The 17,850-nt window shown below is 41.2% G+C and overlaps 1 protein-coding gene across 1 annotated transcript; it reads right to left on the bottom strand.

Moving 5' to 3' along the window:
• Positions 1-230: 230 nt before the first annotated feature.
• APTX (aprataxin) lies at positions 231-16,669 on the bottom strand. The gene is made up of 8 exons (XM_044265536.1): positions 16,609-16,669; positions 11,703-11,839; positions 10,328-10,374; positions 9,805-10,107; positions 8,913-8,972; positions 7,877-8,103; positions 2,414-2,517; positions 231-1,652 (listed from the first exon to the last, which is right to left on the bottom strand). Exons 2-8 carry the CDS (start codon positions 11,833-11,835, stop codon positions 1,498-1,500), a joined length of 1,029 nt encoding a protein of 342 aa, XP_044121471.1. The 5' UTR covers positions 11,836-11,839; positions 16,609-16,669; the 3' UTR covers positions 231-1,497.
• Between the last annotated feature and the right edge of the window lie 1,181 nt (positions 16,670-17,850).

The following is a 17,850-nucleotide window of genomic DNA, read 5'->3' as shown; positions in this document are numbered from 1 at the left end:
GGAAGTATTCAAGGTTTCTAGGGGCTTTTAAGCATCAGATGTGAAAAAGTGAATTTAAAGGAACTGACAATCCTCAGAGAAATCATTAAAATGCATGGAGAGCTTTTGGTCAGCAAAGGCCCCTGAGGGTCTATGGCTCCTACTGGTTAGTATTACATTTATATTCTTCAACTAATAGGGAAAATGAATTTGACGCACCAGAACTAAGACCAACTTTGAAGCCCAGCAACCTTTATAGATGATTAAATTTTTATCCTTTAAAGGGTCATCACGAAGGTACCTACCCCACAGAATTACATACAGGGAGAAGTAAATTAAATAATTTGAACAAAGTGTTTAGCAAAATGCCCAGACACACAGGAGCTGAGCAAGTGTTACACAGTAATCAAGTGTAATCATTAATTACTACTAATTATGACTATACCCATGCTCACCAAGAAATCACTGTAACATCTTGTTTGTTTGTGAAAGACTGAGGTTGAATGTGGTCTCTACAGATTGAGGTTTTCTCCAGAGAGATGTTATTATTAAGGGTTTTTTGTTTTTTTTTTTTTAACTCAAGAGCAAAAAGAATCACATCCTCAAATAGATCACCAATGTAATTAGAATCATTTTAGAATTCCCTTTACCTCTCTGCTCAGCAGGGAGCCTGCTTCCCCCACCCTCTCTCTCTGCCTGTTTCTCTGTATACTTGTGATCTCTGTCTGTCAAATAAATAAAATCTTTAAAAAAAAAAAGAAAGATCCAAGCAGATCAGCAAGAAGGCTTGACAGCCGAACCTGATGAACATTTGGCCAAGTATTTCCTCACCAGCCAGTAACCCCTGATATTAGAAAACCCCATCTCTCCACCCCCTCATGTAGCCTGTTTGCTTAAAGTGTGTAAGAACTGGTGAGACACACTTCCTGAGAAGGGAGCATTGGTGGTTTTGGATAGAAAGGGCAGAAAAGACAGATGAAGATAGAAAAGACAGAAGCAACTAAGTTTCTCCATGAAGAAAGTAAAGGGAAAGAATATTACAGAATAGATTAATATCAAAGAATAAGACCAACCTGAGCTTTCAGGATAAATATGAGACCTCTTTAGCTGCTCTGATGAAGGTACCACATGCCTCTGGGGAGAAAGGATTAAACGCACGGACAGAAATATATAGCCCACCCTCTCCCATATCTTCCATTAGGTCAGTCTGAACATGGCTTTGCCCCTCATTAGTCATACTTGACATGGATCCTGGAGACTGGGGGTCAGGCCTGGCCCAGCCACCATCACCAGAGAACACATCCATGATAAACCCAAATTCCTAATTCCTAAACTACTTCAAGCCACCCCATATTGTAGCCACTCAGGAACAGAAGCTTTGTTTTTTTTTTAAAAAAAAAAAAAAGGCTGCATGTTTTAATTCAAGAAATAAAAGTTCACAGGCAATCCAGAACAGGTGCAAGGAATTTGTTCTAAACAATCAGCCACACCTGCTGCAAAAGTCCAGGCTCCAAGGAATCACTTTGGCCAGTGCCTCCTGAGATGCTCTTTCAGCTGAGGAATGGAAGGCAGCAGCTGCTGACACTCGTGACAACGGAGAGGCAGCTTCAAGAGTTCAGGCGTCCCATCTCGGACACTCACTCTGCCAGTGTCCTGTACCATCTCTATCACAGCTGCAAACAAAGAAAAACATTCAAAGCCCACCTACTCTGAAAAGCCAATGTAAGATAACCCCCAGAAAAGCAAATGTGACTCCAAATAAAAACATGCCAGGTATCCTAAAGCTAGTAAACTTGAGATTAAACTCACTGTGGGGGAAATGCGTTTGATCAGATTCTAAATCTGAGCAACCTGTTTTTGAAATAATTACATTCCTTTGGGACACACTGTAAGCAACCCATGTTATTATGTCAAGCGCTTACCACAGTGCTTTATCACTGCTAAGCGTTTGGTAGCTGCCATCATTAATGTCCCAGCATACTGCAGTTGCACAGTATACACACTGGAAAATGCCCTCATCCGTATACACACAGCCCTCCCCTGTTAATTAACCACTCATGACATGAGGCAGCCCCCAAGCTCCTATCCAGCTGATGGCAGAAAAGACAATTGTTGAGAGCTTTCACATCCATGAACTCTGATAATTCTCAGGACAACCTTTAAGTCCCCTGTTGGTACAATAAAACACCTTTCTGGCTCTGACATAACAGCTTTCTAGGTCCACCCCCACCCCTTCAAGAAGGCTGCTCAAAGCAAAGTGGCAACACTACTCAATTCAAATAATCCAGTTTTTTTTAATGGGTCTCTCTTTATAGGGACACAAAGTTGTATGTGGGCTTTTGAGGTCAGGTAATTATCTAGGGAAACAACTAAATCAAATATGAGAAGAGCTGAGAAAATGAAACAAATGTGAAAACTAAAGAACTCTGTTTACCTTGTGATTCTAGGAAGTATTCTGTATTGAAAGAATTCCAATGTTTTTTGTTTTTAAGGCAAGGAGAATCAAAATCCTGGCTGATCACATGAAGGTGTACATGGCTAGTTGAGAGAGAAGGAAGATGACCATTAAATCCATTAAAAGCTATGGCTTAGTCAAAATGACAAATAATAAAAATATGGGTATACAAAATATTGCTAGTGTTTCCATTTAATCCAATTCATTCAATCATTCACTTAAGAACATTTAATGCTCACTAAGTACCTACTAGAGCCAAGCATTATTCTAGCACTGGGAATTTAGCAGTGAACAAAATGAGAAAGGCCTCTGCCCTTATAATTATAGTCTAATAAAAAAAGACAATTTTTGAAAATAAAAGAAATATATGGGGAAAATTCAAATCATTAACATTGGTTTTTTGGGTTTCTTTGTGGGGGGGTGGTTCTAAGATTTTATTTATTTATTTGACACAGAGAGAGAGAGATCACAAGTAGGCAGAGAGGTGGGCGGGGGGGGGGAGGGAAGCAGGCTCCCCGCTGAGCAGAGAGCCCGATGTGGGGCTCGATCCCAGGACCCTGAGATCATGACCCGAGCCGAAGGCAGAGGCTTTAACCCACTGAGCCACCCAGGCACCCCAATCATTAACATTTTTAAGGAAAAACATAAACCAGGGAAATGGGACACAGAGTGCTCAGGGGTTAGAAGTTACCTCTTTAGCTATAGTGTTTGGGGAAGGTCACTCCAGGCAGTGATTCAAGCTGAGTAAGCAGTCAGGCAAGCAAAGATCTAGAGAAAGAATATTTTGGGGATCCAAGTGCAAAGACCCTAAGATAAAAAAGAACTTGCTGCAACTAAGGAACAGAAAGGTGATAGGTAAGGCCAGAATGGTTCCAGCCGAGAAACAGAGACTAGGTAGGAGTCAGAACATAAAGAACCTTACAGGCTGGGGTGCCTAAGTGGCCCAGTGGATTAAGCCTCTGCCTTTTGCTCAGGTTATGATCTCAGGGTCCTGGAATCGAGCCCGACATTGGGCTCTCTGCTCTGCTCGGCAAGAAGCCTGCTTCCTCCTCTCTCTCTGCCTGTTTCTCTGTATACTTGTGACCTCTGTCTGTCAAATAAATAAATAAATAAATAAATCCTTGAAAAAAAAAAAAGAATCTTACAGGCTGACAGGAGGTCTACAGTGTATTCTGCTTATATTGTCCCTGATTTGCACTTTTAAAAGATCACTCTGGGCTGCCCTGCAGGGAAAGAACTCTAAAGAGGGTAACAATGGATACAGAGACAAGTTAGGAAACTACTACAGAAATAATCACGCCTTAGATTAGAGCTGTAGTGTCTGGAATATAGTTTGCAATGGAACCAACAGGACTTCCTAATGGACTGGATGTGGTTTGGGGGAGGTGCCACTTACAGAGATGCAGAAGCTGAAAGGAAAGCAGGTTTGGGGCAGAAAACCAAGAGTTCTCTTTTGGACTTGTTAAACCCGTAGGATGCCTTTTTGCATAAATTTGACTCTTAGAATCATTCTGTTCTATTCTCCCAATAAATAATCAAAACCAACCAATACATCCAGGAATCCAAAATGGAATAAAGGCAGTAACAAACAATAAACCTAACAGTATTACAAACGAAAAGGGAACCACACTGAAGGGGGTCAGGAAGAAAATAACTAGGGAAATGAACTTTGGAAAACTAGGATACCATAAAGATGGAAAGAACTATATAGAAATACTGTGAGTGAATGTCTTTCTCACAGGGTTAACAGTTAGCAATTCTGTAACTATTTTATGTGTATACTAAGACCAAACAGGAAAGTGAACTTATTAGAGCTAATGAGAGCCAGATTTTTCATCCTTGGAGAAAGAAACTAAAATAAAGGAAAGGAGGAGACAAGAATAAAACTTGCAGAATTAAACTGGAGTCAGAGATATCAGTATAAATATGTCGTTTTCCATACACATACACAAGTAGATAAAGAAACAGGGAGGTGTGTGTATCTGTGTGGATTAAGATTCATTCATGTACTTCCTGGCCCCATCTGTGAAAGGACCTAGGAGCAAAAATACTCTGGGATCAACCAACTTCACTCAACATAGAAATCTAGTATCCAAGTCTTGGTTTATAAATATCTCCAATAAAAGGAACTAAATAAAATAAAAGTTTCATTCCAGGGCTTTGAACAGTTCAAAAAATGTTGGGGCCCTGTCAAATGATTCAGGACCCAACTTAAAGGAGCTTCCAAGGACTAAAGCTAGAACAATTTGAGCAACAAAATGAATAATGATAGGCTAAATTAAAACCTATAGAATATGGGCGCCTGGGTGGCTCAGTGGGTTAAGCCACTGCCTTCGGCTCAGGTCATGATCTCAAGGTCCTGGGATCGAGCCCCACATTGGGCTCTCTGCTCAGCCTACTTCCCCCCTTCTCTCTGCCTGCCTCTCTGCCTATTTGTGATCTCTGTCTGTCAAATAAATAAATAAAATCTTTAAAAAAAAACAACCTATAGAATAAAATAAATATCCGTAAGTCCACACTGACAAATAGCTGAATAAATACATACTGGGGGAAAGGGACAACTCTTTCATACAGAAAAATTCTAATTAATAAATTAAAGAAAATGATGGAAACATAAAATCACCAGTAGGTAAACACCACAGTAATAATTCTTGCAGGCAAGACTTTCCAATAAATGCTAAAATCACTGGGCAAAAGTTTGGGGAGAAACAAGATACTAGCATAGTCCCTAACTATCCAAGACATTCATCAATAACAAAGGGAAAAATAGTAATTTTGAGGAGAGAAATGTGGCAGACATCACCATAACAAAGTGATCAAGGTTATTAGTATCAGTAATAAGCCATCTTAACATCACCTACTCCTTGATATGATGTACTGAGAAGGAAGCAATATCACCTCTGTGGTATTTGGGGAATTAAAAAAAAAAAAAAGGCATAACCTCAATCTAATTAAGAAAAAATATCAGATAAACCCAAAATGAGAGCTATCCTATAAAACCAACCAGTAATCATCGAAAGTGTCAAGATCATAAAAACTAGGAATGGAGGAAGAAGTGTCATAAGTTAGGAGAAACTAAGGAGAGACAACAAATAAATCCAATGCAGTATCCTGGATTAGATCCTGAAGCAGAAAAACATAAATATTAAAAAATTAAAAAGGTGAAATTCAAATGAGATCTAGAGTTTAATTAGTGGTGATAATATGGAAGATCTTTGTTCTGCTTCACACTTTTTTTATATTTTCTAAATGGAAAATATATTACTTTTACAAGAAAAAAACATGTTACCTTTTCCTTTCCATGGTGTTTATTCAAAATTATAAATAGTGATCGTAAAAGAATATGTAAAACGGCAACTTACTGCTCATTTTGCTTCCCACCCACAGTTGCCACAGCTCTTTTTAAAATTCTTGGAATAACAGTATTTATTACATAAAAAAAGTATGGACACTGAGATTACCATGTGAAAAGCACTCTACAGTCAAAGATCTCTTTTAGCCATGGGCTGTGCAGCACTGGAGAAATGGGATTATGATTATGGGTGACTTCTGCCCTAAATTTCTGAATAAGGCCTTAACAATAAAAAATTACATACAGCTGATCCTTAACTGACCCCCCACACGATCAAAAATCCAAAAATGTAACTTTTGACTCCCCCAAAACTACTAATATCCTACTGTTGACCAGAAGCCCCACCAATAACAGCAACAGTCCATTAACACATACTTTGCATGCTATGTATATTATATACTGAAATATTACAAAAAGTAAGGCAATGAGAAGAAAACGTTAAAGTCACAATGAAAAGAAAATACATTTACAGTATTTTACTGTATCAAAAAACATATGCATATAGGTGGACTGGCACAATTCAATGCTATGTTGCTCAAGGATCAACTGCCTTTTTTCAAAATGAGGCCCAACATACATCAACCCTGTGACCTAGCAACTTCATTTCTAGGAATTTACTGAAGACCAAAAAAATGAAGGATGTGCATGACATACACAACAACATACATGAATTTCAAAATAATAATGCTCAAAAAGGTCCGACAGAAGAAAAGTATACATTGTATGATTCCACTTATGTAAAGTTCTAGAATAGGCAAAACTAACCTATGCAGAAAGAAATCAGAACAACACTTCAAGGTTGAGGGGAGGATTAACTGAAAAGAAATGCAAGGGAACTTGGGATATGACAGAAATGTTCTGTATTTTTATCAGAGTGATGTTACATGGTATATATGTTTGTCAAAACTGACCAAACCATAAATCTTGTGAATTTGTTGCATATGAGTTATGCCTCATTTAAAAAAAAGAGTACTGATGGGGAAAAAATGTGGCACAAAAAATTCATTTGGTTAAAATGGTCCATCACATAAGTCATAATTACCTGAATAAAATGTGAAGAATGGGGGGGAGGAGGTGGGGAGAAGGGGGGTGGGGTTATGGACATTGGGGAGGGTATGTGCTTTGGTGAGTGCTGTGAAGTGTGTAAACCTGGCGATTCACAGACCTGTACCCCTGGGGATAAAAATATATGTTTATAATAAATAAAAAATTTTTTTAAAAATGTGAAGAATGTTGGGCACTTTAAAAAAAATAACCAAAAGAAAATTTGACACATCTTACAACAGAGATGAACCTTGAAGACATTATCGTAAATAAAATAAACTAGTCATGAAAAGACAAACACTGTATGATTCCACTTACATGAAGCACCTAAAGTAGTCAAATTTATAGAAACAGAAAGTAGAATGGTAAGTGCCAGAGACTGTAGGGGAATGGGATGTAGTTTGGGAAGATGAAAAAGGTTCGAGAAGCAAATGATGGTGATGGTTGCACAACAATGCAAATGGACTTAGTGCCAAAGAACTGTATACTTAAAAACAGTTAAAATGGTAAATTTTGTTAGGTTTATTTTATCACCAAAAAAAACAAATGAACAAATACAAGATAAAAACTCCAAAATCCAATTAGTCTGCTTATCTTGTTGCTTAGCTCTAAAGAGCTATGGAGATCTGCCTTGCTTGCATTCTTTAAAAAGACTCAGTTATTCCTTTCTGAGTCCTTCTGGGTATGAGCCAAAGGCAAACAGGCTCTATATTTTTCTCTCATTTTATTTTAAACCCTAGGTCTACTGAGCTGTCAAGACAAAAGTCAGTGATGTTTGTCTCCTTCAAAGCAATGGTCCTTAATCGTTTAGAGGTTTATAGATGTTTCTGAAAAATCTAATAAAAGTCACAGGCACGAAAAATTACAGGCAAGTCAGGCAGAAGGATGGAAGTTTCAGCCCACCTTCCTTGGAAACATACCACCCTAGTTCCCTGGGCCTCAGGACTATCACCACAGGCTGAAATACCAGCACAGGACTATCAGGCTGAATCCATCTGTCTGCCCAGACAGAACAAGAATGCGCTAGCACTACCCACAACACTTACCTCATGCTGGGAATGGCATGGTAACCCAATCGGAAGCGGAGTTTGCTGGACCCAGCAAAATCTGTGATCATCTTTTCCCCCACAGTGTGCATGTGTTTGAGGAGCTCAAGGTGTTCCCTGGTCACAACCTTCAGACTGGAAATGGAAGCCCATGGTAAGACCAGCCAATGGTGACGAGCCTTGGGATATTTATCCTTAATCACCACCACCTGCTCATCTTTGTAAATCTAGAAGAGGGGCATAAGAGAAGGAAACAGACATCTACCACACATCTGCACACCAGGTGCTGTCATATTCACTAACTCACTTAATTTCCAACACAGTCTTAAATGAAAGGTTTCCATATCGCAGTTTTGTCAAATGAGAGCTGACACTTGGGTGAGTGTCTTGCAAAGTCACATAGCTAACAAAGTGAGACGTCTACGATTGTAAACCAGATCTAGTTGACTCCAGAGTGTGTGTTTTCAATCACCACACTACAAAGGATACACAGAAAACGCACAGTACAAAATAGTTCCTAAGGATCTGATGGAACATCCTTTCAAGCATTAATTCAAATGCACCCTTCTCCACTCTAACCCAGTAAACCATTTGTCACAGCATGTGTTCCAAGAAGCCCTATCAGATCTGGCTCCTTATCACCCAGGATGTAATTTAAAAACTCAAAGACCCCTCCCAGGATAATGCCTGACTATTAATCCCAGGGCAGCCCAGCAACTACAGTCACAATATATTACCTGACACTCCCTTGAAAGAAACCCTACTAAGGTTAACACAACTTCCCTTAATAACACCCAGAAGTTTAGAAGGAACTAAGAAGAGGGGATATTCATTTGAAGAACTTAGCTTCTCGTCAAAGAATCCAGTTGCTAACTTACTAATAATGGGAAAAACCACTTGTTCTCAGAAATTAGCCCAATAAAATGAACCTCATTCAGAAGGACTGATCTCCTTTACTTTCATTTGTAGTTATGACCTCTGTGGGTTAGCCACTTAAAACATGAAGTGTATTTCAATGCCAAAATGTTACTCTGACCTGCATTTTGGGATCCTGCATAGAAATTTTCAAGCCTTGACTCCAGTGGCCCAATGATTCCTAAAACAAAAAGGGGCAATATAAATTGCAAATGTCAATAGTTATATTCAGCATTAGTTAATATTGTATATCAGCAAAGCCCAACTGAACTTAGTAATGAGATTAGTTTTTAAGAATTAAGCTAGGGACGCCTGGGTGGCTCAGTGGGTTAAGCCTCTGCCTTCGGCTCAGGTCATGATCTCTGGGTCTTGAGTTCGAGCCCCACATCAGGCTCTCTACTCAGCAGGGAACTTGCTTCCCCCTCTCTCTCTGCCTCTCTGCCTAGTTGTGGTCTCTGTCAAATAAATAAATAAAATCTTAAAAAAAAAAAAAAGAATTAAGCTATATCCCCTTTACTCAATCATTTGCCTTTATAATCTAAACCAGCTCCATTTTCTTCCTACACAGGATTCACAGTTGTGTGTCTAGACAAAGGCTGGAGATGCCAGTGTCAACTGCATCTTCTTCGCCCTCTCCCACTCCACCTACAGCTAACTACACTTCCACTTTGACATCAGGATGCGAATCACATGATCTATGAACAGTGCTCCAATGCTAACCTTCTACAGATAAACATATGACTGACCCATTTCAGCAGTTCAGTGTAAGTACACAGCCATTATCTCCCTACCTTCAAGTGGCTTACCTCAGGAATTCAACAGTAAAGTACACAAAGGGACCTTCACTCAAGCGAATGGTGACACAAACAAGTGACTCTTTCATCATGGTTAATAAGCCTTGTCATAGTTAATAACCTCTTATGCATACCTGGGCTTTACAGTGTACAAAACAATCGGGCAGTCATCACATCTCATTTAATCTCCAAATCATCCATCAAGCACACAGCCCTCACCTTTTTGGTAGATACATCTTTCCCCTTTTTTGAGGGCAGAGAAGATTGGCTAGGATCACTCCCAGGTTCCAGTACTGTACAGGACTCAGCTTCCTGGGCAGCATCTCTTTCTATAGAATCACTGCTGCCTGACCTCTTTCTCTTCCTGTGTGTTTCCAGGCCAGGGCTCTCTGCTTCTTCCTCAAATTCTACGATATATGGATAAAGTTCATTCACCATGTGGAGAACCTGGCCAGGCTGCAGCTTCACCTCTTGGTCCTTCCCAATTATGACTGAGTCAATGCTGGTGGGATTGACCCCTACCTATAGAATAATCAGAAAATAATCACATTGATAGCAATAATACCACTAGCAGCATAGCCACTGCTATGTTAACCACTTACAGCACGTCAGGCACCATGCTTAATGCTCACTTCCACTCATGACAGAGAAGCTTTAATTGGCTGGCACAAACACTCTAAAATCAACAGCATAAGAAAATCATCAAGTATAAAATGGAAATCCAAATTAGAAATACACATACCTGCTTTACCTTGACGTATCCTTTGTTACACTCTGCTTTCAACTGTACTGAAAGAGATATAAAAAAAATTTAAACCTAAATGCCACAAAGAACCAAGCACTTGCTCCTATTCTCCCTGCAGGATAATGAAGCCTCACTCCAGGAGGCAACTTGACTGGGGTTTCCTCAAAGGCCTATGAGCAAAATTGCCTGTTATACAGGTGGCTGGGCTCCAAATCCTTCCACAAAATGTCACCAGCACACATACTCCCTTAACTCTTGCTAATATCCCTATGAAGCAGCTTCACAGAATCCTCACAAGTCTTGCTATTAAAGCACCCTTAACCCACTCAGGATAACAAACTCTACAGTCAGGAAAGGGACCCAGTTCTCTCACAGACTCTTGGTTCATGATTACATCAGGCTTCCACTATTTAATACAATTATAAAATGCCTTCAGTAGAGAAAGCCAAAGGATACATTCATGGAAAAGAGAAGTTAGTAGGCACAGTGAATATTCTAGAAAGAGGATTGCAGGAACAGAACAGTCTGAGCATATATGGGGAAAAAAATAACATTAAACACTTGTGTTCAGAGAAGTGAACAAAATTTCTAGGGGGAGACAGGGTGCAGAGACACCACAGCTGCTATCCGGGAAGGACAGGCAGAAAACAGGCTGACACACAAGTCCTTACAGTTGCTGTTGTGAAAAGGGGACAGAAAGTGAAAAGCAGTGTCTGCTTCTGTATCTTGGACCTAGACAGCTCAATATGGCTTTTTTCCCCCCATTTAGATTAACTCATGTAGGAAAAACCAACACTACAGACTCTAAGCACTGAGAAACCCTGTTATGGGGAACACACATGTGGGGGCCTGGTAGCAGTAAGCATGTCCAGAGTTTACATGTGAAAAATGAGGTATGTGGTAAGGCTTTTTCCTAAGAACCTTCATTTCATCAAATCCCAGGAAAGGCAAATTCAAGAGCTAGATTCCAAAGTCTTAAAAAGAACCCCCTCTGTGTGAGCCATCATGTAAAGGAGGGAACTACCCCATCACTTCTCAGACATGGTTTCAGGCTGGAGGTCCCAGAATTCAACTGCCTCACTGCCCAGTGACAGGAATCTTCCTGGGCAAAGCAGGGTACAGGATTCAGGTCCACCACCCCATAGTAACAGGAAGGAACCTACCTATTCCCAACACTGAATATTAACCACTTCCATGGGGGAGAATCAGGGGTGAATGGGTCCCTGGTGTTAGCTAATAGAGCATGGTTTCTGAGTTTTGTTTATGGCAGATAAAAAGCTCCTACCAATAGCATCCAAGAAATGTGCATCTTTGGTTATCATTATCCTGAGGAACAAAACACAGTAATCTGCGCATTGCTATGACCAATTACCTTGTTGTCGAGAACATTTCTTGTCAACGATCTTGGTCTCTGGACCACGCCCAACCATGACTGCTTCCAAATGTGGAAGTTTGATTCTCTGGTGCCGGTTATCCTGTCTCACCAACCAGCACACCCGCATCATTACTCTGAGAGGAAAAAAAACACACACACACAAGAGAATCACTGGAAAAATTAGCACAAGTCCTCCAGAGCCATACTCCAGCACTACCACACACGCCATCAACCAGTGACTTCACCTAGGTCTCAATTTTCTCACCTGTAGAACATGACAATGACAGGACTCATGAGGCTCTTATGAGAATTAAATAAGATAATGTATATATTTATCTCTGTGCCTAAATCAGGCTAAGCAATCAAAAAATTTTTTTAAGATTTTATTTATTTGTCAGAGAGAGAAAGTGCACAGGCAGAGGGAGAAGAAGGCTCCCCACTGAGCAAGGAGCCTGATGTGGAACTCGATCCCAGGACCCTGGGATCATGACTTGAGCCGAAGGCAGACACCCAACCAACTGAGCCACCCAGGCGTCCCAGTAATCAAGTATTTATGTTTATTGATATACTCTATGTGCTGACCGTTAGCCTACACACTGAGGATAAAAGAATAATTAAACAATGTTCCTATCCTTGAGGGACCTGGAGTTTAGTGGGACAGATAGACTCATATATCAATTATTATAACATAATGTGATAAGCACCATAATAAGGGATTAATTAAATATGGCATTAGCTCAAGGAAAGGAATAACTGACTCTTGTAAGGAATATCAAAAACAGCTTAATAGGAAAGGATATTTATGCTGAGTTTATGAGAAAGAGTTTGCCTGGCAGAAAATTAAAGTCATAGGAATAGAGGATGTTCTTCAGTCCATGGGCATCTTTATGTGTATCAGGTTTTCCTCCTTAATCATTGTAACATACCAGTATTAGAATAATAATTTTACTGCCATCTACCAGAAGACTGTCATAAAAAATATATAAACCTACAATGTCTAAAGTGTGAATGTGGCCCCCCTGTGCAATACAAACCTGTACGATAGTGAAGGAACCGGTTTTCTTTTGAAAACCACCTTTAGGGACACCTGGGTGGCTCAGTTGGTTAAGCATCGACTCTGGATTTCAGCTCAGGTCACGATCTCAGGGCCAGAAATGAAGCACTCTGTCTGGCTCTGTGCTCAGTGAGGCATCTGCTTAAGATTCCACCCCTTAAGGGGTGCCTGGATGGCTCAGTGGGTTAAGCCTCTGTCTTTGGCTCAGGTCCTGCTCTCTGTTCAGCAGGGAGCCCACTTCCCCCCTCTCTCTGCCTCCCTCTCTGTCTGCTTGTGATCTCTCTCTGTCAAATAAATAAATAAAATCTTAAAAAAAAAAAAAAAGATTCCACCCCTTAAAGATTCCACCCATCCTGCTCACCACCCCCTCTGCATGTGCGTGTGAGCATTCTCCATCTAAAATAAATAAATAAGGGGCGCCTGGGTGGCTCAGTGGGTTAAGCCGCTGCCTTCGGCTCAGGTCATGATCTCAGGGTCCTGGGATCGAGTCCCACATCAGGCGCTCTGCTCAGCGGGAAGCCTGCTTCCTCCTCTCTCTCTCTCTGCCTGCCTCTCTGCCTACTTGTGATCTCTCTCTGTCAAATAAATAAATAAAATCTTTAAAAAAATAAATAAATAAAATAAATAAATAAGTCCTGAAAGAAAGTAAGAAAACAACCTTCATGGCCACATAGGGTATCAGTAAAAGGGAAAGAGACAAGAAATTTGGGAGAGAGATGAGACCTAACAAAGGCAGAGCAAAGAGAATGGAGAGGAAGAAGAAGAAACCATGATGGTAGACTTAATTACCAACTATATTTGGAGAATGACAAAGGAGTAAAGGCAGAAATAAATCAAGACTTCTAATTCAGAAATAGCCATTAACCACAATGAGAAATACAAAGAAAGCATAATTTGAAGTTAAATGGCAGATGAAGAAGGGATGATTTCTGATTGAAACACAATTAGATTAAGATACACAGGTCAAGGTAGAATATATGGGCAGAAGGCTCAGGGAGAGGAATAGGCTGCATATATATATTTGAGAGGCATCAACACGTCAGAGAAGGTGAGGCAAAGAGAGAGCATGAGATCACCCAGAGAGGGAAAGCAGGGAATTATGGGCAGGGACAGGACTAGGATCTTTGGGATGACTCCAGAAACATATTGCTCAAGCCTCTAATACCCTCTCTTTGAGAAATGTGCTCGTAGGCAAGGCAGCACTTATCATGCCTCTGGACAGGCTCTGTGTCCAAAGGGAAGAAAAAGGGAACAAGATTTTTAAAAATCAGAATTTCATTACCATCTGCAAAGAAAGGATAATGTAAAGGAGAGTGAGCAAATGAGTGCTGAGGAGGTGCAAAGTTACAGAAAATTCTACCAGTCAGCAAAGGGTTTGGAAACCACCCAACTGAAAAGGCAGAGAGGACTGATAAGAAAATAAGTGGGAGGGGACATTCCATTTTTAAAAGCACGAGCGCCAGGGACACCGGGCTGGCTCAGTCGGAAGAGCATGTGACTCCTGATCTCTGGGTCATGAGTTCATGCCCCAAGTTGGGTGTGGAGATTACTTAAACGAATAAAACTTAAAAAAAAAAAAAAAAAAGAAAGAAAAAAGAAAAGGCACAAGTGAAAACACAGATTTCAGCAATAAGCCATGGATGAGGGGTAGAAAACAGACCTTGTTGGTTGACCCAGAGAAGCTGCCCCGAGAATCACCAAAAAATGGCAGAGGTATTGAAACACCAGGCTGAAAAGTTTTGGCTTAATCTTATCAACAAGGAGACAACAGCCAAATTATTGAGCTGCCTACTGAAGTGAAACAACAGCTGTACGTAGGCAGATTGGAGTGGAGAAGTCTAGAGTCAGAGTCACAAGGCTGTCAACATAATGACCACAGTGAGGTCCAAAAGTTTAGCAGGTCTTTGTGAAGGAATGGATACAAGAAGCATGAAAAGTTAGGTGTAAACCTAAAATCTTAAACCTGGAGTCTCAAATGATGATGATACTACAGGCAAGTCCCACTTTTAAATGTGTTCAGAGGAGCATCTGTCTGCACTTGCTGGAAACTGATGAATGAGCAAGTGATGGGCTAAGAAGTGAAGTATGCCTTCATCAGGCTTTGGGAAATAAATCATGGTGACTGACTACCCACAGTAATAACAAAAGAAATGTGGAGAGAGCACAGTTTGAGAGCAGGGACAGGAAGCAATCTGATGGGCAGCTGAGAGCATGGCTGGCTGTTGCAGGATAATAGGCACTACCCTTCCTGCCCTATACACACACTCATTCCCACCAAAGTTCTCAAGTTATGATGATGTTCCCATTTACTACTTCTTGAGAAGCTAAAGCAGTGACTGCACAATGCTTACACAACTAACCTTAAGCAACATTTTGGCCCATTTTATTAGCCTCCATTTCCAATTTCTGGAAATGAAGCATTTAAGAATATGGGGAGTACATAATGATTGGTGCTCCTGAATCTTTAAAATAGTCCATCCAATAAAACTCCAAAAACTGCAAGTACTATGATAGAAGTCAAGCCCCCCTTTTTTTTTCCTGCTTACCAATGTATCTCCAGAACTTAATATTTGGCATGCAAGAATAATATATATTTGCAAGTAGGTCACCAAATGATAATCCTATTCTGGTTCCTGTACCTTCCTTCTCTTTCCCCTGCTTTGGCTCGTCTTCCATGTGGTCCTTTGCTCCCTCTTTGGGCAATCCTATCCTCACATCTATGAGGATAAATCCTAACTCTCTGTTTTCCAACTCATTACTTTTCATTCCAGAGTTCCAGGGATTGGTCAGGAAAAAATTCTGGTTATATCTTAAGGAACCAAAGTGATCTGATAAGCCACACAAGCCCAGCAATTTGATAACATGGAACTGTGCTGTCCAGTAGAACTTTTTGCAATAATGGAAGTGTTGTAAACCTGCATTGTCTAATAACGTAGCTACCAAGTGACTATCAAGCACCCAAAATGTAGCCAAGTCAATAGAGGATCTCAAGTTCTTAGATTTTTTTTAAACTTACATTTAAATAGCTACGTGTGGCTGATGGCTACCATGATATCCAACCCAGCCCCAGAAATTTGCCCAGCCTGGTAAGTCCCAAATTCCTCAGGCTTGAGGTGAAGACCCTCATACTCTAACCCCACAAAGGTTACTTATGTCACCTCCTACTTCCTCTCATAGAACCCACCCTCCCCTTCCTCCAGACTCACATAAATTTATTTTTATGCGCAAATACATCCCTCAAGCTATGAGGTACTGAGTCATGTCTCCCAAGTCATTCTTAATATGAGGGCATTGGATTATACCCTTTCCCCCTTCCTAGAATCCCAAATCCTTCTCAATTTCCAAGTCCCACCTCCTCCAGGGAGGCCTTCACAGAACTATCTTGTCTTCTCTATACCTTGCCATAGGGTGTGGACAATTTATCTTCACAGTTCCCTGACAACTAAATGTGGATGTAATTCTACTCTCCAAATGAAATTATAATCTCCTTGTAAACAGCTGGCATCACTACCCATCCACACGGAAAACTCAGGTCTCTCTCTAATCTTTTTTCTGCTTGCGTTGTGACCAAGCCTGGGGCTGGGGGTGGGGGGAGGAGGAGTGAGGGGCACGTGAACAAACGTGAGGTGGGACGGCGACCAACGAGAGGGCCTCCGAAAAACGGCCCACGGGAGCTTGAGCAAAGTGAGACGCCTGGAGCCCAAGGACTGTAAAGCCAGACCGGAAAAAAAGGCCATAAAAGCGTCATTCAAGAAACATCATTCAAGGGCAGTAACGGCCCCGCTCCAGAGCCCACAACTACGGTTTTCCACCCGGCAAGCAGAGGAGGTAGGCCGAGAACTGCCTTACCTCGAGTCCGCGGACACAGACAAACCCAGGACACTCTTCGAAGCCTCACCACTTCCGGCGCTGCGTGATGACGCCACGAGCAAGCCAGCGATCGACCAAAGATTGGCTGAAAGGGTCTCTCCCAGTGCCCGGATCGGGAAGCGTCGGCCCGGATTGGTCCCTCCGGCGCCGAGGTCCTACTGCGGTTTCCCGCTACGATCCCATTGGGGACGAGCACGGCTTCTCTCCATACGAGAGCCTCTTCCCTACCACCTCTGTGTCTGAATCCGGAGAGGCTTCAGGCAACTATCCTCTCTGTGGCCGTTTCTAGGCAACTGTGCAGTGCCTTAGCACTCCCTTTGTTGGCAGACGCTTGCTACCTTTAAAGCCATCTTTTCCGCTGTAGAAAATAACCTGCTGTGGCATTGTTTTCCTGCTCTCTTTCAAAACTGTAATCGACTTTCTCTTTTCTCTAGGTAGAAATGTCTGGAAACCTGATAAGGTTGTTTTAATGCTGTCTTTACTAAACGAACTGGCTGACAAGGGAGGAGAGAAGCAGCAGGCTGCTGGGATGAGATGGGTTTACCGATTTTTATAGCCATTCCGGGATGTTCCCTAAGAGTCATGTATTGCAGTTATTCGAAGGCATTTGGGCAGATAGAAGAATTCCTATCTTTGGGTGAAGGCATAGTTTATAATTTTTCTCTAAATAAAGACCGAACCTTAAGGAGTCAACATCTCTTGATCAAGACGGAATATTTCCTTTCATAGAAAAGCAGTTAACGGTATGATAGAGATACCAGAGCTATCAAAATAGTGTGAGAGAATCTTCCAGGAAACACAGAAAAGAGACAGATGCAGGTTTATAATAGGGTCACACCAGGAAGTAGGGGGGCACAGGAAGCATGTTAGCGACCCCACAGCCCTCATGGTGGTGGAATGTGATTCACACTACTGAAGGTAAAATGAGATGGCTCTGGTCACCTGACCAGTTTCCTCAAAATTAAGCTTCTCTTAGCCTTTGCTAAGACCTGACCTGCCTTAGTGTGTCTCGCATTCAAAATTGGATTGGATTATTCTATTTGGATTATTTACTATATATTGTGCAAAATTGGACAGAATTTCCATGCCCAGCCTACTAGGTCTAGCCCTTTGTCTATAGCATATTACTGGCCAGAGAAACAGGGTCACATGGCATGAAGGCATGACAAACACTTAAGAGTTTCACAGACCCCAGAACCAGAATTGTATCACAAACAGTTG

The sequence above is a fragment of the Neovison vison genome, chromosome 9, assembly GCF_020171115.1.
Source record: "Neovison vison isolate M4711 chromosome 9, ASM_NN_V1, whole genome shotgun sequence".
In the NCBI taxonomy this organism is placed as follows: Eukaryota; Metazoa; Chordata; class Mammalia; order Carnivora; family Mustelidae; genus Neogale; species Neogale vison.
This window is presented reverse-complemented; position numbering and strand designations above follow the sequence as displayed.

Excerpts from the sequence above, each read along its gene's own strand:
- APTX (XM_044265536.1), bottom strand. The coding sequence starts at position 11,835 with ATGATGCGGGTGTGCTGGTTGGTGAGACAGGATAACCGGCACCAGAGA. Across the intron at positions 8,973-9,804 it reads AAGATGTATCTACCAAAAAG|GAATCATTGGGCCACTGGAG; the intron begins GTGAGGGCTGTG and ends TTTTTGTTTTAG. Across the intron at positions 8,104-8,912 it reads TGCAGGATCCCAAAATGCAG|ATTTACAAAGATGAGCAGGT; the intron begins GTCAGAGTAACA and ends CCCCTCTTCTAG.